Consider the following 20,241-nt stretch of genomic DNA (forward strand, 5'->3'; position numbering starts at 1 on the left):
CCCTGCAAGCACTTCTTCAAAAGGCATTCTTTTGTTTTACAGGTTTACTTATTTCACGTGTGTGTGCCTGAGTATAAGTACAGGTGACTTATTTCCAGTATGGCATGTACCTGAGTGTAAGTATAGGTACCATACCTGGAGCTGGAGTTACAGGCATTTGTGAGCTGCCATGTGCGTGCTGGGAACTGAACCCAATTCCTCTGCAGGAGAAGTAGATTGTGCTTTTTAGCTCCTGAGTTCTCTTCCCCAGCCACTTTCAACACTTAAAAAACTGAATGAAATTACAACTAAGTCATAACTGAAATTACTCTGCAGCAAAAGGAAAGGATTCTAAGACATTAGATATGACTGTTAATGCCTGTATCCCCAGCATTCAGGAAGCCAAATAGGGTGATTTTTGTGGTTTTGAGGTCAGCCTGGGCTGCAGAGTGACACTCTGTTTCAAAAATCCAACAAAAATTAAAAGTATATAAACGTATATATGTGTATGGCTTATGCTATCATAATAAAAAATAGTTTACAGAAATGAACGATGAAGTTCAGTTGGAAGAGTATTCTATAGTTTTTTTTTTTTTTAAGAGATTTATTTATTAATTATCTACAATGTTCTGTCTGCTTGTATACCTGCATGCCAGAGGAGGGCACCAGATCTCATTCTAGGTGGCTGTGAGCCACTATGTGGTTGCTGGGAATTGAACTCAGGACCTCTAGAAGAACCTCTGAGCCAACTCTCCAGCTCCCAGTTTTTTGTTTCTTTGTTTTCGACAGAAGTGTTATTTCCCACTTTTAAAAACATTTAGGGTTTTTGTTTTGTTTTGTTTTGGGAGGGGGGGCTTTTTGAATTTCCCTGTGTAGCCCTGGCTATCCTAGAACTCACCCTGTAGACCAGGATGGCCATGAACTCAGAGATCCACCTGCCTCTGCCTCTGCCTCTGCCTCTGCCTCTCAAGTGTTGGGATTAAAGGAGAGTGCCACCACTACCTGGCTTAGTTTCTTTTTAGTTTTGTTTTTGAAAATTTCACACAGGAATATTGAATTTCAGTTCTAGGGGAACTGATACCTTCATCTGACTTTCTTGGGCAGCAGGCACAAATAAGATGCACATACATACATGCAGGTAAAACATCACACATACAAAAAATAAAAAGAAACCAAAACCAAAGCAAACCAAACAAAAATTGGAAAGGACCTATTGCATGGAAGCAAGGAAGAACCAGCCATGTGAAAGAATTGGTGGCTGGTTGTGAAAGAAACTCCACCAAGTAATGACAGCCATGTTTTATTTACAGATTATGAAAATTAGCATCAGTTACATTCTAATCCTACAGTTTCATCAGTTTCTTCATAAGTATAAATAAGTAAGAAGTGTTCTAGAATAGAGGATACAAACAAAGGTCATAACCAGAAATTTATTTCTGTTCCTTCCTACAAAAGCTGAACAACAACAACAACAACAGCTGAACAAAATAATCAGCTAGACATGGTGGCCTGTGCCTATAACTCCAGCATTTGGGAAGTAGTCAAGAGGACCAGTGTGAGTTTGAAGCCAGCCTGAGCTAAGTGAGACCCATAATCAAAAATTAAAGAACAAGATGTGTTTAGAGGGCAACAGGAAAGGGCAATGGGAGTGGAACTCAGGAGATAGGCAGATCTATCTCTGAGAGTTTAAGGCCAGCTTCATCTACACAGCAGGTTTCATGCCAGCCAGGCGTGGTATAGTTGAGACCTCACCAAGAAGATAAATAAATAAAACTAAACAAAACAGAAGAACAGATGACAATTACTTATAAGAAAAGGAATCTGGCCGGGCAGTGGTATCACATGCCTGTAATCCCAACACTCAGGAGGCAGAGGCAGGTGGATCTCATGAGTTTGAGGCCAGCCTGGTCTACAAAGTGAGACCAAGAAAACCAACACTACACAGAGAAATCCTGTCTAGAAAAACAAACAAGTAGGAAAACAAAACAAGAAGGGAAGGAAGGAAGGAAGGAAAGGAAGGAAGAAGGGAAGAAGGGAAGAAGGGAGGGAGGAAGGAGGGAGGGAGGGAAGGAGAGGGGAATCTGGTTTTTTGGTTCCAAACTCCTAAATGATCTACCCTAAGCCTGCTCCTTTTCAAATAGCAGTTCACACAGAGAAATCATGCTGCACATCCATGCTGCCAACAGAATCCAGTGTTACCTGAGGAGAATGTTGACTTTGGGGAAACCTTCCCATTTTTCTCTGCATTCTGGACACTCTGTCTTCTTTGAAGATATCCACCATAATGCTAGGCAGTGCCGGCAGAAGCTGTGGCCACAGTTCAAGGTAGTGGGGTTAACCAGGATGTCATAACAGCAGTGGCAGGAAAATTCACTAACAGAAATCTGAGGGCTGGTGCTTCTGACAGGATTATCTTCCTCCTGCCTGGTAATGTTCAGGTCATTTTTCTGAGGCTCCTCCATCTCTCAGCAAATTCTGGGATTCACACACATAGAACCTTTCATACTCAGGACACTGCTGTAATACATAATAAAGTCTAGGGGGAGAAGCAATAAGAGAGGATGAATAGTAGCTGTGTATGTCATTCTAGTAACGTTCAATTCTTAGCAACCACATGGTGGCTCATAACCATCTATAATGAGATCTGGCACCCTCCTCTGGCCTGGTGGCACACATGCAGGGAGAATACTGTATAAATAAATAAATCTTAAAAAAACAACAACACGTAATTCTTACAAAGTTTTTTTTTTTTTTGGGGGGGGGTGTCTCATATAGCCTAGGTTGGCCTCAAACTCCAGATCCTCCTGCTTCAAGCTCCTGGAAGCTAAGAACACAGGTGTGTGCCACCATACTTGGTTTCTGTGAGGCTGGGGATTGAACCCAGGGCTTCATACATGCTAGACCGAACTCAATCAACTGAGCTGAGCTATATCTCAAAATAATAAAATCAGAAACAGCACCCCACACCCAAAAAAGGCGTGAGGCAAAGGGCACATCTTACTTCTACTGTTAAGTTTCTTTGTCTTGTTGTTGCCACCACACTAGCCACAAAGACAAGGGCTTCCTCATTAAGTTTGGAGACACCATGTTAACAAACAATGTACACCTGTTTAGGAATTGAGGAGGATTATAGGAGTTTGGTTTGAAACTAGCTTGAAAACATATGAAGACCATGTCAAAACAATAAAAGTTGACCATGGTAGCTTACAACTGTAATTCTGGCACCAAGGAGTCTGAGGCAGGAGAACTGCCTCCAGTAGAAGACCAGCTGTGAGGGCTACACAGTTATGTTTTAACTTATAGATCTCTTACTGTCTTTAAGAGATCTAGAAAACAGCCAGGGACTAGAGATATGGCTCAGTGTTTAAGAACACTGGCTGCTCTTCCAGAGGTCCTGAGTTCAATTCTCACAAACCACATGGTGTATCATAGCCATCTATAGTATGATCTGATGCCCTCTTCTGGCATGCAGGCATACAAGCAGACAGAGCATTTGTATACATAAAATAAATAAATCTTTAAAACAGCATAGCGCTACACAGAGAAACCCTGTCCCCCAAAACCAAGAGTCCATCATGGCAGGGAAGCATAGCAATAAACAGCAGCCATCAGGACTGGACCAGGATGCCGAGAGCTCACACCTTGAACCACAAGCACAAAGCAGAGAGCTAACTAGCTGTGATGCCACACTTTAAGAGTCCATCCCCAAGTGATACACTTTCTCTAGCAAAGCCACACCTCTTAAACCTATCCAAACAGCTCTCTCCACTAACTGGGACCAATTCAAATGCTTAAAACTCTGGGAGACATTTACCATTCATTCCAACAAGATATTAATGTCTGGGTCTAAGGAGGCAAAAACCAAAAGGCAGGGACTAGGGATAAGTCCTGTGGGACAGTGAAGAAAACGTAGAATGTTAAGAAAATAAATTAAAAATTAAGAGGAAGGGGAGATGGCTCAATCATTAAAGTGCCTGCCATGTAAGCATGAGTTTGGGGCCTCAGCACCCATGGAAATTTAGGCAAGGTGGTATGCAGGTTTATAATCTCACTATCAGGGAACCAAAGACAGGGAGATCCCTGGGGCTCACTGGCCAATCAGTATAGCTGACTTGATTTCAGTTAAGTCCCTGTGTCAAAAAATTAAGTGGACACCCTTTTTTGCAGACCAGGCTGGCCTCAAACTCATAGAGATCTGCCTGCCTCTGCCTCCCAGAGTGCTGGGATTACAGGCGTGTCCCACCGAACCCAGCTTTCACTTTGGTTTTTGCCTTTTAGATTAGAATTTGCAATGTAGTTCATACTGTTCCCAAACTGACCAAAAGCCTGTAGCTTCAGCCTTCTGAGTGCCAGGGTTAGTTACACTTATACACTACTATGCCTGACCATTTTGAAGTTATGTTAGGTTCATTTTAATTTAAATTCAAAATCTTTCCTTTTTTTTGTTTTTTGAAACAGGTTTAAACACATGTGCCACCACCATCTGAAACAGTTGATAGCCACCACACTGACTTTGTAAGGAGTTGAATTAAGTAAAGGCAGAACTGCTAGGATTAAAGGCATGTGCCAACACACTTGGCTTAAATTCAAAATCTTAAAAGTGACTGGTATAGTGGTTCATAACTGTAATGCAGCACCCAGAAGGAAGAGGCAGTAGAATCACAAATTCAAGAAAAACCAGGCCACATAGTAAAACCTTGCCACAGACAACTAACCCTGGAAGCTACCACAAACTGTACAATGCATCCCTCAGTTCAGGTTCTTCTCTGCTCCTGTGTGAACTAGTTATTTCCATGCGTAAGAAACCAGTGCTTTTAGAGAAGAACAACAAAATCTAATTGTGACACTCAAATTACAAGATCTAGTGTTGTGGCTCTGAACACATCCTGCTGCCCTGGCAATACATAAAAGGCCTCTTTGAAAAACCTACCCACCTGAGTGTAAAAAAATAACTTTTATTCCCCTGTTTCAATTGTTGTCTGGGAGGCTTACTGCCTCTTTTTGCTAACCTAGGCCTAGTCCTGGAAGCTTCTAAGCCTCTGCACAATCTAAAGCCTAGACCGTGTTTGGCCCATGGGACACTTTTGTGTCTTGGCTTTTTGAGACAGGGTTTCTCTGTGTAGCTTTGGCTGGCCTGTCATGTAGAAAGGCTGACCTAAAACTCACAGCAATCCTGCCTGCCTCTTTCTCCCTGAGTGCTGGGACTAAAGGTGTGTGTCACCATGCCTGACTTAATAAACTCACCCTTTCTTGTGCTTTCTGAGCTCATTAGCTGGCTGGTTCAACTCAGCTGTTCTGGCTCAAACTCCTCTCCCAGCTGATTTATTCAATATGGCTTCTCTCTTGACCTCTGAATCGATGTTTGGCCTCAAATTAACTCCAGCAATCTGATCTAATCTCCTGGCTCCTTCTCATTCTCTGGCTTCTTCTGTCTTCACTTATGTCTAGCTTGTTCTCTCTGCAATCTGTCTCTCTATTACTGTCCCTGTAAAATTTCCTCTCCCTCTCTGCATTGCCCCTTAAGTAGCTTCCCTTCCTCTCTACTCATGAGAGTTGGGCGTATCCTATTCTTTCAAATCTTTCTGGTCACTTTTTCTGCCACTCAATTAGACGTGACTTTCAAATATGGGTGCTTCCTTCTACAAACTAAAGTTTGGGACTAAAGGTGTGTAGCACTGCATCTGGACTTAAGCTTTTCTCTAGTTGGAACTTGAACCCAGAAATATGCATGCTTCTGACTCCTGGATTAAAGGTGTATTTCCATTCTAGCTAAATCACACAGACCTAGAAGGTCTTTGTATATGATCTCTTGCCAGAGCAGCCATATTCTGAATTCAAATTCCCCTACACTTGAGGATGTTTACAGTGTGTTCTGTTAATGTGGCCAGACCGGAATCACTGTGAGTGAGCTGCTTCTCAATGAAGCTTCATTAGAAGGCTACCTTGCCCTTCACCCGTCTTTCTTTCACCTCAAAGGCCCTGAAGAAGACGTGAGGCGACATGGACAAAGCTGAGCTCAGGGAAGTTTTTCCACTCACACTTCCAGTGTCCTCTTGTTCACAGGATACTGATCAAACTACACATGTTAGTTACCTAGTTCAAAACTAATGGTAAGGTATACCTGAGTGTGGGAAAGCCTATTGATCAGCAACTGAAACAGCGTATGGCAGGCTGGCCCATGGGAGAGTGCAGCAAAACTCTAGGAGTCTGCACAGGAACTGAACCATTCCAAAAAGCTGGCATTTCCAAATGAACAGCAGGGTCTTCAACTGGAGCTTAAAGATGGCAAGTCAGGTCTGAGTTCTGTGCCTTCCTATGTGCATGGAATGGGCATTTGCTGCATGGCAGCCTGAGAATTGTTAGGTTCTCAGGAGGGATGACTACCAAGACAAGATTAAAGATTATTTTACCAACAGGATAAGTGTCTTTACAAATTACACTCTCCTACTTTGAGAGTTGGTTAGAATGAACCAGAAGGGGCCCTTCACAATGACCAAGTATTACTGCCAAGTGGCAACCATTTCCTTCCTACATTAGCCTTTGTCAGTAGCCACCAACATGCTTAAGCAACATCTGGTCTACAACTTGCTGGCTTTCTTAGGATGTCTTTTCCTCTCCTGCCCCTCCATTTTTTAAAAACAAGCTCTCAGTATGTAGCCCCCAACTGTTTTTGTTTGTTTTGTTGAGACAGGGTTTTGCTACGTAGCCCTGGCTGTCCTGGAATTCACTATGCAGACCAAGCTAGCCTAGCTTCCACAGACCCACCTGCCTCTGCCTCTGAATGCTGGGACTAGAGGTGTGCACCACCAAGCCCAGCTTCCAGCTGGTTTTAAAAGTAAATTTGAAGGTGGGTGTGGGCACGCACAGTTGCCATCCCAGAAACTCTGGGAGGTGGCAGCAGGATGACTATGAAGGGCCTGAACATAACAGACTCCATTTTGTCATGGGCCTTCCTTTTATACGTGACCTAAAACTTAACCCTGCTACAGAAAAGCATGTTATACTTATAGAAAGACACAACATTTCTGAGAATGACCACAAAATGTGCCTACCCTGAAACCAGCTGCAGGTCAAAACAATGGTTGTCCTATGGTTACTAAAACAATTACATGTTGTCATTCTGGTTACCAAAATCATTGCTCCAGATGGTTACAGCTTGCCTCTAACCAATCACTATCTAACAAGCTTGCTCTTGCTGGATGTCACCCAATTATGTAACCGCCAAGTCTGGAGGCCCCTTCCCCTTGCTAAAAACCCTATAAAACCCAGCTTTCTAGGCTCAGGGCTCCTAGTCTCTGACTGATGTGTTATTTCATGCTGGGAGCCTGAGCTTAAGCCTGAAATAAAGGCTCTTTGCTTTTGCATACGATTTCTAACTCCTGGTGTGGTCAGTGGTCTTTTGGGGTTTCGAAAACTGGGTGCAACAACTAGTAGTTCATGGTCATCCTCCAGACACACAATACAAGGCCATCCTGGGCTACATAATTTCTTGTCTCTCACAGAGTCAATTTGGCAACATTAAAATCAATTTGGTTTTGAAGACCTTAAGATAGCCTGAATATAACTCCATTTTGAAATAAAGATCTTGACTGGGAACTGAATTCAGGTACCAGGAAATATCACAGAATGTACACCTGGCAGAAAACAAAGTTAACTCTCCTAGCAACAGCCTCCAGGAAATATAACAGAATAAATGCTTCATAGAAAATAGAGACAAACTCCCTGGCAATAATCAATGAGAATCGGTTGAGAATCGGGTGGGAAAATTCTCCCCAGTGTTTCAGATATGGTTTAGAAAAATAGTCATTGTGATTATATGCCTTAGCCATTGTGATTATGTGCCTCAGAAAAGGTCACCCCATCCTGCTAAACTTCACCCAATTCTGTAATGCCAAGGCTTGTGCCCCCCTGCTTGCTGCCATAGAAACCTCCGGCTCACAGACTTTCCCTTTAAAAATCCTGTTCACTCAGAGCTCGGGGTCCCACTTTTCTACTGCTGCGCCAGTGAGACTTGGGTCCCAAGTTTGATCGCTCTTGTAATAAAGCTCTCTTGCAATTGCATCGAGTCATCTCCTGGTGGTCTCTGAGGGTCCCATGAACCTGGCATAACAGTTTCACACAAAAATGGAGGTTTCTGGTTGACTTAAAAATAGTAACAACAAAACAGAAGATGTAAAGCTGTAGAAACTGTGTCTAGTCCCATAATGTGACCCTCATTAGTTGCCCAAGAAAGGTGAGAAAATTCCCCCCATCCCTCCCTCCCTCTATCTTAACGCTGTTAGTTCCCAGGAGCTCTCAGTTTCTGGCGTTACTGGGATGCCTTGAAGAGTTGAAAGCTGTGTATATAGTTGTTTCTAGGATAACTGGCCTTGGAACAGTCATTTTTGAAGTTCTGTTAAGTTTTTCCGTCTCGGTTCACTATCAGGCTGAGAAGTGACAATCACACACTTTTCTAGTTACAACCTCCATTTTGCTTTATTGTGGGAGGCTACAGAAGCCTGCTCTGTGTAGCATGTATGAAACGCTTGGGATAATCTGAGGGCAGGGACCACAAAGTGTTTAAAACATTAGCCTCTGATTACTTGGGCCCTTCCAAAATATGTGTAAACTACATCTTTTTGATTTGTGAAAGGTCTCATATTGGAACCGAAGCTAGGCTTCAACTTCCTGGAAACATGTTAATCCCACCAGGCAAGAATAAGATGGCTTCCAAAATTTTGAGCCAAATGTGAAGAAGCTTTAATTAAATACTGGCCAGGACTATTCCGTTGCTGGAATCTCCAGTTCTGGGTGCTGCTATTAGAGGTATACACCACCATGCCTATTTCAATATGATTTTTTTCCCCCTACTTTTTTGAGCCATAGTTAACTGGTACAATATAGTTATCTGAAAATCTCTGAAAGAAAACGTATTCTAGGATACACACAATGTCCCCAATGATGCTTTGCTACCAAAGAACCTGAGATACATGAATGTCTATTCCTCTTATTAAGTTGGTTTGGTCCTCACGTATATATCTGGAGGGCTACTTGCCACCTATACACTGCTCTTGCCTGTTTGCTTTGTCACTTGCCCATATAGCAAAGTCACTACTACTTAGTCTCTCAGCAATACTGTAAGAGCCAAAGTTTCAGTTTTTGTTGTTGGTTTTTTGTTTTATTTGTTTTTGAGACAGGGTTTCTCCATACAGCCTTGGCTGTCCTGAACTCTTTGTAGACCAGAATGGCCTTGAATTCACTGAGATCCTCCTACCTGCCTCTCAAGAGTGCTGGGATGCAGGCATGCACCACCATGCCTGGCTATGTTTTTAAGTTTTAATTAATGACTGTGCCTAAGAGAGTCATAAAACAGAAATGCCTCTACCCTTTGTAAGCCCACTTGCCCAAAGACAGATACTTCCCGAGATGTTGGAGGATGTTGTTTAATATAAAACTAGCCACATGTTTTCACTACCCTAAACAAGTTTGTTTGACCTAACTGTACAGGATGTGCTTGGTCACAGGTGGGAGGTATGCAGGCAGAAAGCACATCAGGGTGTATGCTTGCCCTTGATTGGATCTGGTGGGAAATATGCAGCTTTATGGGTTTGCTTTTTATAAGCCTCTGCAAAATGTGACTCATCACCATTTCCTGGAAACACCAGAATGGTCCATCATCCTGGCCAGTATTTAATTAATGCTTGTTTCATATTTGGCTCAAAATTGTGGAAGTGGTGTTATTCTTGCCTGGTTGAATTAACAATCTCTCTCCAACCAACCATCATCTCCCCTTCTTACTTTATTTGTGATCTCCAGATCTCTTCCTCTTGCCTTACCCAATACCCTTTTAATTCTTTGAAAACCAGACTTACTTTAAAACAAGCCAGCAGCGGTAATACCAGCACTCTGAGAGGCAGAGACAAGCAGATCTCTGTGAGTTTGAAGCCAGCCTGGTCAACAAAATGAGTCCAGAACAGAGAAACCTTGTCTCAGCAAGGAATTTTTTGAGCTGAGCTATTCTGTAGGCCATCATCTGGAGTATGATGGTTCACATCTATAATACCAGTACTGGGGGGGCTAAGGAATGCTGCCCTTTCAAGGTCAGTCTTGTCTAAAGATGAGATTACTTAGGCCTGCCTCTACCTCCCTCCCAAAATGAAAACTGGAGCTACCCTGCATAATTTGGTCAATGTTTGCTCTAGGCACACATACACCCAAGACTAAAGCTCCCTCTCTCAAGCACCTGAGTCTTTGTCCACTATTTGTTGGTTCTCAGACACTTCATCTGCCATCTTGTTGGCAGTTCTGAGGCTATACTAGCTGGTGGTTACTTCCTATTTCTTGTGGCTGTGCTTTCAGGGTATGGGACTTGATGGCAAGAAGATAGTGGTGGACAAAGGAGGTGACACAGGCTCAATCTATGGTCTTTAGATTGTACTGCTTCTGGGACCATAAATACTGAGTAAGAACATCACAGCAAGGGCATGTTGAAGATTAAAGTAGTTTCCTTTATGTTTTACAGGAGGCAGAGAGCAAGCTCTTTGACTGTGACTGGATCTCATGCTCAGGCTGACCTTTAAGTGATGACAATCCTCTTATTTCATCCTAAGGGGTGGATTAAAGGCCTTACAATCATGACCAATTTAATGCAATAATTTTGAGTTTAACAAGTAAGAAATCATTTAAAAATGTATCTTCCAGGATTAATGGTTCATGCTTTTAACTGTAGCACTAAAGAGGCAGAGGCAAGTGAATGAGGCCAGCCTAGCTGACATGAGTTTTAGGCCAGGCACAGTTACATAGTAAGACCCTATCTCAATCCCCAGTCCCCCAAATTTCTCCAATTATAGTAAAATAGCAACAATAACAAAACTCAGTGGTTAAAAGCAATGGCTACTCTTCCAGGGGAAGATTCTAGCACTTACATGGCAGTTCACACCATCTGTAATTCAAGTTCAGGAGATCTGCTATCCTCCTCTGGCCTCTGCAGGCACTGTATGCGTGTCATACACAGATATGCATCCATGCAGACAAAACAACACACATAAAATTTTTAAAAAGAAAAAAGCCATTTGGCATCTGTGGGCCTCTGATTAGACTGTTTCTTCTCATACTCATTATCTAGTAACAAGAAAATAAAAAGAATGGCTGATGCTTCTTGAGACTTCATAATCTACAAGGTACACCAGTTCAATGGGAAAAGCACTATTTTCATTTCTACTTTACAGCTGAGAAAATGGAAGCCAATCAGTAATGAGAACAGCTCAGTTGTAAACCATGATCTGCCATTATTTTGTATTTTAACCTAAAAAATGAAAACAAAAATCATGGTTCAATTTAAAGAATGTCATCATAAAGACACTATCCCAAAGAAGCATTTAATAATAAGTAGCAGCTCAAAGGACTGATTTACTCCTTTATCATCTAATCCACACCATGATGCTGCAATGGCTCAGGTGAGAAAAACAAGTTAGGATTTAATACTAACTGAAACATGAATTGTTAACTCTTAGGGTGAGTCCAATATTCTACAGAGAACATTCACAATTAAATCAAGAAGGCAGGCCTAGTCTAGGATAAAAGTTGGCAGAATACTTCAAAGTCCAGAAAGTATCCATCCATCTATTTCTTGTGACTACTAAATAAAACCTAATATGCTCAAGTTAAGTGAGGCAATGGTCAGGAATGGCAGTAAGAACAGAATGTTAGTGGAATCCTGCAGACAGTCAAACAGGGTCTTCCACTAATAGAAGCATTTTCAGTTTCTCTCTAAAACATTGTATTTTTCCAATTCCAAACACTGTTTCTGGAGAAGGTTGGCGGTCACCAGGATAAGGACAGCATGCTACTTTAGATGCTGGTTTGTTCCCTGAACTTAGTGCCTTAAGTTGTGTTGGGCAAGACAAGGGAGGACTGAGAAGGGCATCAGTCTGAGCCTGTCATCTGCTGTCTCTGTGGCAGATATTCAAGGACCTATTGTTCAACAACTCACCAAGCTATTAACAAAAACAAAACTGAACAAAACCCAAAACAAACAACAAAAACAAAACAAACAAACAAAAAAAAACAATACATGCAAAACAAAAAGCTTAAGAAGAGGAGCCAGGTGTGGTGACATTAATCCTAGCACTCGGAGGCAAAGGCAGGTGGATCTCTCTGTGAGTTCGAAGCCAGCCTGGTGTACAAAACAGGACAGGATAGCCAAGGATATAGAGGGAACCCCTGTCTCAAAATAACAAACAAAAAACACCCCCCCACACACCAAAAGCTTACAGATGTTACCAAGTAACACATGCCCTAATAATAGTTGGTTTGAAATATCCATTTTGGTGCTGGGATTATAGCTTTGCGGTGGATCAGATTAGAGTTTAATTCTCTTAGGATACCAAAGTACCAGTTTATTAAGAAAATATACTTTATAATATTGGATAAATTTTAATAGAAGCAACAAAGCCTAAGAAAACAAGCCTAAAGCCATTAAAAAAGTCACAACTCAAATGCTAACATTTTTACATGCTACCATTTACTAAGAAGCTCAAGCTCTAACTATACAAAATACACTTGGCCATATATTCATGTACTTGGAAGACTGCAGAACACGAGTGAGTGCAGAGAGCTGCTCCCCAGCAGGCTCAGACAACAAGTGAGCACTGGTGAGTATATGAACCAGGAGCCTCTACAGGTGGAGAATTTGTGAATAGATGTTGACTTGACACTGAAGTATTTAATCACAAAAGTTCCATATTTGGAATATATTTATGCAATTCTGGACTGACAACCAAGAACCACGATTCTGCTACCGCACCAGTTCTTAAGAAACAGCAGCGTCATACTCTGCAATGAACTGCCTGAGCTCTTCCACACAGTGCTCACTTATCTCATGTAAATTCTGCCTAAGTGCAAACTGAATGGAGTTTTCTAATGAAGGATCTTTCTCAACCAGCATTTTAACCACCATTCCAAAGGTTTCACAGTCTTGGCAATAGGCTTGTTCAATTTCCCTGGTTTTTGATGCTATTGCTTTAAGGCGATTGGTTAGTTGGTCATCATATAATTCTGTACCATCTGTTGTGTTTGACTCAGGTTCTTGCAGCTGATCCATAAGTAATTTAGGTTCTGTGTAACCAGCTTCAAACTCAGAAATTTTAGCTAAGTCACTTTCATCTGCCCTATATGGCTTTTCTACAGCCTGCCTACCTGCAGCTTCAGAAAGTCCCTTTTCATCAAACCTTTTGAGTTTGTCTAAAGTTTCTGATGAAGGAACTGCTGAATAACTTGATGTGTGTGTGTGTCTTGATGTTTTTAAAGACTGGCCAGGTCTCTTTTCATCTCTTCCTGGCTCTTCTTCAATGTGCCGTCTGTAGGAGGAATGAGCATGCTTGGACTTCCTAAGGTATGGCCCATGGGATGAATCCTGTTTGCTTTGCTTTGAAGAGTGCCTCCGCTGGATCTAGATCTGCTATATGAGAGATCCTTTCGACCTACACTTGATTTGCTGAAAAACAAGAAGTCCTTTTATGGGGAGACTGTTGTCTTCTAAAGGCATCTTTCATGTCCCTGCACTCATGCTGTTGGCTTGCAAAAAGACCATCTCTTGTTCTCCTCAGGGCAGAATTGTCACTGCGGGCATTCTGGGGTCCTTTGTCACATGACGTGTTTGACCACATCTTGTCTATTCTGTACACTGATCTTGGACAGTGATCAAGGATAACAGGAGTGTGAAGTATGGAAGGTTGGGCTGGCCACAAGTTCACCAACACAGTCCTAACATTCCCTTGATGGCCACTGAGATAATGGCCTCAAAATTCATGTGCACATTAGATAGGCTGGACACTAGGAGACACTGGCTTCAGTGTGGATTGGTGGCTCCAGGTTCCAGGATGCAGGCTCTCAGGCTGCCACAGGAGTAATTAGAGGTCTGGTTGCTATGTGCTAGAGAGTAAAAGTTAAGTATAAACTGGCTTGCATTATTTTCTGTAGTTACAATGGGCATCTTACAACCTCCGAAAGGTCAGTACATACCTTTTATAGATTTATAAAATTTTAAAAAGGTACCAAGAGGTTCAAGAAGTATTGAATCTCTTCGTAGTAGGTTTAAGCACCTAATACTGAGCTGGTTATATAAATCAGACACAGCTAGGTGTAGTGGCACACACCGTTTAATTCCAGCACTCGGGAGATAGAGGCAAGAGGATCAATCTTCAAGGCCAGCCTGGTCTACATATTAAGTTTCAGGACAGCCAAAGCTATTTCATTTAAAAAATCAGAAAGAAATGAATAAACAAAAAAAATGAGTAAAGTTACTGACTTCCTGACTAATCTTGTCACTAACAGTAGTGACTAGGTCAGTATTATTTTTGTGTATTAAGCTACTAGAACAATGGTTCTCCACATTCCTAATGCTGCAACCCTTTAAAACAGTTCCTCATGTCCTGGTGACCCTCAACCACAAAACTATTTTTGTTGCTGCTTTGTAACTGTAATTTTGTTACTGTTTCTGAATCATTAATGTTAAATATCTGTGTTTTCTGATGGTCTTAGGCCACCCCCCTGAAAGGGTCATTCACCCCCTAAATTGGTCATAGGCTGAGAACCACTTCACTAAAAACAAGAAAATCTGTATCAGAAAATCTGTATTATAGACTCAAGACTTTTTTTTTTTTTTTTTTTTTAAATGCCAAATCTACTGTATCTTCACTCTCAATCCTGGCAAGGGCAGAATTAATGACATGATTGAAATATGGCAAGAGATTCCAGGTTCTGTAGCCTGTTCCCACAGCACAGCAGCTCTCTTATGAGTTCCACCTACTACTTAGAAAAGAAAAATGCACTTGCTGACTTCATTTCTATACTTGGCACATAATATTCTAGCCACATTTTCGTTTCTCCAAATCCTGGACTCTTTGAATTCAAGAGTCAAGCCACAGAATCCTATTATATCTCTGAGCAGCTATAAAGTGGGGCTCTAAATATTTGCAGATGAAAATTGAAGCAAATAAATATCTGACTCTGTATCAGTGTAGCTCTTAATACCTTCATCAGAATACTGTGAGAACCTTGAACTACAGTATCTGAGAATAAGGCAGAGGAGTACACAGTCCTCTTCTGGCAGCTGCTTCAGGATTTCCCAGATGTGCCAGAATCTGTGGATCTGCAGGTTCTTTCTGGGCAAGGACAGTTTACGTGTGGCCTATGCACTGTCTTCTATATATGTAAGTCATCTCTCTCTCTTTGGTTTTTCAAGACAGGGTTTCTCTATGTAACCTTGGCTGCCATGGAACTCACCACAGAGGTCCACCTACCTACCTCTGCCTCCTGAGTGTTGGGATTAAAGGTGTGCACCACTACCAGACTCCCTTAGTCATCTCTCTCTCTCTCTCTCTCTCTCTCTCTTAGTCATCTCTTATATGTGCTTATTATACAAGCAACCACGGTAGGCCAAGAGTACATGAGCAAAATAGCAGGCAAACAATGTCCAGGGCGTTGGAGAGACTAAGGGTCTGTGAAATGGTAGGAAGCTAATGAAGGGTGTGCATGCCTGCATATAGCTTCATTCCTAAGCAGCGTAGTGTTTAGCATATGGCAAATTCAAATTCAAATTTTGCCTTTTAGAACTTCCTGGACTTTTCTTAGAGGGCTGGGGACAGAACTCAGGACCACTGTACATGCTAGATAGGCAATATACTACTGAGCTAAAATTTAACTTAAGAACTTTTCCTTCACCCACTACTGAATTTGCAGATTTGCAATCCATGGATATGGGCCTGACAATGTACCTGAAACAAGTCCTTCACAAGATTATCATGAACCTGAAAATTTAGGACTACATGTAATTTACATGTAAATGCCTAACTATATCTAACTATGTATGGCTAAAGTAAAACTTAATGCTTCTCTTTTGTGAATCTCTTTTTCAATGTTTGAATCATCTTTTTAGAGCAAAATTGCCATCAAATTGCTCAAAATCCCCACTAAACTGGATCCAATGACAGCAGCACCACCAGGATTTCAAGGTCATCCTTGGCTTTAGAGTTCAAGCCAGCAAATGATACATGAAACCGTCTCAAAACAAAACAACACTCCCTACTACAGGGCAAAAATTACAGCTGTGAGATATTCACTGAAGAATCTGCTTGGTCAAGTAGCAAACTAACATTTCTACTGCTGGCAACTGAATCCAGGATTTTGTGACTCCTACACACATACTTTACTATAGAGGTGGTAGCCTTCAGCCCCAATCCACATAACTTGTAATCTTTCTGCCTTCATCTACCAAGGAACTGGAACTAAAAGTCTGTGCCACAAGCCTTACCTTGCTAAATGCTAAGACACCACCATGTCTGGCTGTCAAACTAAGATTTTCACTTATAACACAAACTCTAGCTGCATGCTATCAGATAAGTCATTTACCTTTCTTTGGATCACCTGTAAATTGGGATAATACTAGTTAGTGTAAAGAGGTTATTATAAAACAACTCAGAATAATTCCTAGCACACAGCAGGTTCCATGAAAACACTACCTCTATTACAACGATTATACTCTGTTCATAGACCACTATAGTCCCACCTGTAAATTTCTGCTGCTTGGTTGTTTTTTTTTTTTTTTTGGGGGGGGGTTGTACTCCTCCTGAAAAGACATCAGGGTAATGTCATCCTGTTTTGACTGTATTTTGTGTTTGTTCTCTGCCTTCTTTCCCCAATGGTCATAACTGCCTCGGCAAAACATTTGAGGTTATCTGTTGCCAAGGCAGTTATGCTCTACCAGGAATAAATGTTTAGGGTTATTCTGACCCTCATCTAACTTTGATGTAAATTAAGGTCTTTGAAGGTTGTGCCTTTAAAAACTATCCCTGAGCTTGGGCAGGAAGAGATTTTTTTCACAGGCACAAGCCCCCTCTTGGTCTAGCCAACAATAAAAAGGATTTAAAACTTTTAATTGTCTTAACATGGTTGTCAATAATGTTCTTGTATGGATCATTACACTCTCACCTGTTAAGATTTCTGAGCCAAAAGTATCCACTAACAAGATCCAAATTGTCTGATGATTAATATACTCCAATCCCAAGTTAACCATTCCAGTCTCTACAAAGCTGTGTAAAGTTTATCTGTGTGTTACCTAATTTCCTGGACTATTTGGTAGAGTGCTTGCCTAATAGTTTCTATCGTTAGCCGTGTATAAACAGGGCACGGTGGCACACAACTATTATCTCAGCATTCAGGGAAAACTACCTCTTGCACAAGTCTAGATTTGAGTCATGTGTTTGTAAATCAGGGGAGGAAATCTCTAGCCTCAGTGTCACTTTAGAGTTTCATTTTTCTCCCTTCTGCATTTCCTGTTACCTGATTCAGAAAGCCAGGAAAATCAGAAATCCATAGGGGTATTCTTATCCAGCCTGGACTACACAGAGTCTTTCTCAACAAATGAAACAAGCCAGGCATGGTGGCATGTGCCTTTAATCCCAGCACTACGAAGACAGGCGAATTCTTTTTGAGTTTGAGGCTTGCCTGGTCTTGAGTTATTAGACAGCCTGGGACTACACAGAGAAACCCTGTCTCAAAATAAAAAGCAAAAGGGTGTGGTGGTGCCCACCTTTAATCCCAGCACTCTGGGAGGCAGAGCACTAGGATCTCTGTGAATTTGAGGCCAGCCTGGTCTACAAAGCAAGTCCAGGACAGCCAGGATACACAGAAAAACCCGGTCTCAAAAAAACAAAACAAAACACCAACAACAGGGAAACCGTGTTTCAAAAAAGCAAAACAACAACAAAACCCCAAACCAAAGTTAAGTCTTAAGAGTAAGGCTAACCTGTGCTCCCAAACCTGGTCACCCCTTGTTCTCCTTGAGCCTCATTATTTCCCATTTAACAGTCCACACTAGTATCAACGTTAAAAGACTGTTGTGTTCGATGTCAAACTGAGTCCATAAATAAGCAAAAAGTTTGAATGACTGACTGATATTAATAGAATTACTAACAGTCGCATTTTACTGAATGCTGGCTACAGTGTGATTAGCATTTATCTGAACGCTAGAGGGAAAGGAAAAAAAAAAGGGGGGGGGGGAGTGTGCCAGCAGCCCCGCGGTATAGTTTTCCCATTAGGTTTATGGAGGCTATATACCCAAGCATATACCGAGCACTTGGATCAGGATACTTCCGGCTGTTAACAAAATAGCAGTGACAAGAACAAACAAAACTTCACTGGCACGTGCAGTCCGTACCTAAAGATGAGAGAAAAACTCCTTTGTATTGGCTTTTCAGGTGTGACGTTGAGGCCACCAAGGACAGACCAATGAGCGTCCGTAGGTAGGACCTAACGGCGACTGTAGGGACATGACAAGGCTCCCACTTACTCTTTTCTTCAAAGTTAGGCATTCGCCTAACTAAAGATCCCCAGTTAGACACATTGTCTCTCTCAACACACACAAACACACACACACACGATCCCCTTAGCACAAGATTTCTGAGTCATGGGAAGAGCGAAGCTCTAGGTCAGCCCCAGTGTCACTTTGGAGTTTGATGTTCCCTTTTCTGCGTTTCCCATTATGCCTAGAGACAGGAAGGTGCCTCGATCTAGCGGATGTGGCGGGCATCCCTAGGCCGCAGGCGTGGAAGCAAGACTCCCTTCTCTGCCACCACCGGGGACGAGTGGCTCTGACCCAGACCCCTAAGCGGGCGAGGACTGGAGGCGCGCGGCGGCAAGGGTCTTCGCCTCGGAAGGGAAAGGGAACTGACAAGCTGCGCTCTGCGGCCCGGCCGGGACGCTTTCCGCTGCCCAGCAGCGTCCAGGCACGGGCAAGGAGAGGCCCGCGAGCCTGGGCCCACCCCGCCAGCGCGGCTCGGGGAGCGCGTTCCGTTCCGCCTTCCCCGCCGCACTCTCACAAGCCAAGCGCTCTGCCGCGCCGTTACCACCCCAGCGTGCCGAAGCTCACCTCAGCACCAGTCCCGGGACCCACTCACCCGCCAGGACCCCCGCGGAAGCAGAGGAAAAGCAACTGGTTTAGCTTCCGGAAGCAATCTAGGCCGACGGGCGGACAGTACGCTACTCAAGCGACCATAGAGGAGAGGCCGCTCTCATGCTTAGAGTCGCAACCCCGCGCGACCTTCCCGCTGCCTAGAGCGGCTGACCCAGGGAACGCTGGGCGCATGCGCACTAGTGCGACTCGTGCCTCCGCTTTTCTTTGGTGCCAGCACGGAAGTCGCGGCCTGAGGGTTGGGAGGTGTTTTTCTGTTAAGTGTCAGCTGGAACGTGTCCTTGTATTTAGATGAGCTATCTTTGTTCAGACACCAAAATAATTCTCTCACGGTGCCCCGCATGCACCGTAATAAATCATATCTTCACATGCAGAAAACCCCAGAAGCAGTGTTTAAAGTTTATAGAGTCAGAATTTGGAATAAAACGACTTTATCAGGTTTAGCCCGCAACTACCCACTTGGTATGAATATGTCGAGAACTGTGTTTTCCATCTATTTGACATTGTGAGCGCAAAACAGGAACAATGTAACTTTTAGGTTAAGGGTAGGTAGTCAAAACACAGTTAAGAATATGTTCCTATGTCCTATTTTAAGTCCTTGCGAGTTAAGGTTTCAATTTGTAATTAATAAATTCCTGATTATACTGTGCAGATTAAGGTTTCTGTTTGTAATTACGAATAAATTCCTGAGACAGGCGCGGTGGTGCATGTCTGTAATCTCAGCACTCTGGGTGGTAGAGGCAGCTGGATATCTCTGAGTTCGAGGCTGGCCTGGTCTACAAAGTGAGTCCAGGACAGCCAAGGCTACACAGAGAAACCCCGTCTCAAAAAAACAAAAACAAAACAAACAAGTTCTTGTTTTTTAGATCTGATGTAAACTGCTTGCAACCCCACTCATGAAATGTACTTATTCTAGTTCCTTCCCTTTCGTTGTATCTTTCTAACAACTCTCTCACAGCTGTGAATACCTTACCTCTTCAGGCTGGAGAAGTGGCCCAGAGGTTAAGAGCACTGACTGTTCTTCCAAAGGTCCTGAGTTCAATAGTTCAATTCCCAGCAACCACAAGGTGGCTCACAACCATCTATAATGAGATCTGGTGCCCTCTCTTCTGGTATGCAGGCAGAACCCTGTGAATGAATAGTGAATGAATTTAAAAAAAAAAAAAAAAAAAAGGAGCAGTTGGGAATAGTGGTACACAAAGGCTTGATTCAGGAGAATGAATTCAAAGCCATAGTGAGACACCCAACAAAACAATAACAAAAGGGACTTAAGGAGGCCAAGAGGGACTGTTCTTTTAAGTTCCGTTAAGGGT

General features: G+C 42.5%; 1 protein-coding gene and 1 pseudogene across 10 annotated transcripts in view; both read right to left on the reverse strand.

Annotated features, from left to right (window-relative positions):
• The window catches only part of Bfar (bifunctional apoptosis regulator), a 41,709-nt gene extending 22,550 nt beyond the window's left edge, over positions 1-19,159 (reverse strand). For 8 of the 10 annotated variants that reach the window (XM_055597697.1, XM_055597694.1, XM_055597699.1 and 5 more), the window contains exons 1-2: positions 18,915-19,159; positions 2,179-2,515 (exon numbers count right to left, since the gene is read on the reverse strand). In XM_055597697.1, the coding sequence (XP_055453672.1) occupies positions 2,179-2,441 (263 nt within the window). In that variant the 5' untranslated portion in view covers positions 2,442-2,515; positions 18,915-19,159. Of the gene's footprint in view, positions 1-2,178; positions 2,516-18,087; positions 18,176-18,886 lie in introns of all 10 variants that reach the window. The other 2 variants (XM_055597692.1, XM_055597693.1) reach the window with 2 other exon arrangements.
• Positions 12,770-13,686, reverse strand: LOC129669447 (periphilin-1-like; annotated as a pseudogene).
• Positions 19,160-20,241: the final 1,082 nt, after the last annotated feature.

This window comes from Psammomys obesus, unplaced genomic scaffold, assembly GCF_907164565.1.
Source record: "Psammomys obesus unplaced genomic scaffold, mPsaObe1.curated_primary_1811, whole genome shotgun sequence".
Classification (NCBI taxonomy): domain Eukaryota; kingdom Metazoa; phylum Chordata; class Mammalia; order Rodentia; family Muridae; genus Psammomys; species Psammomys obesus.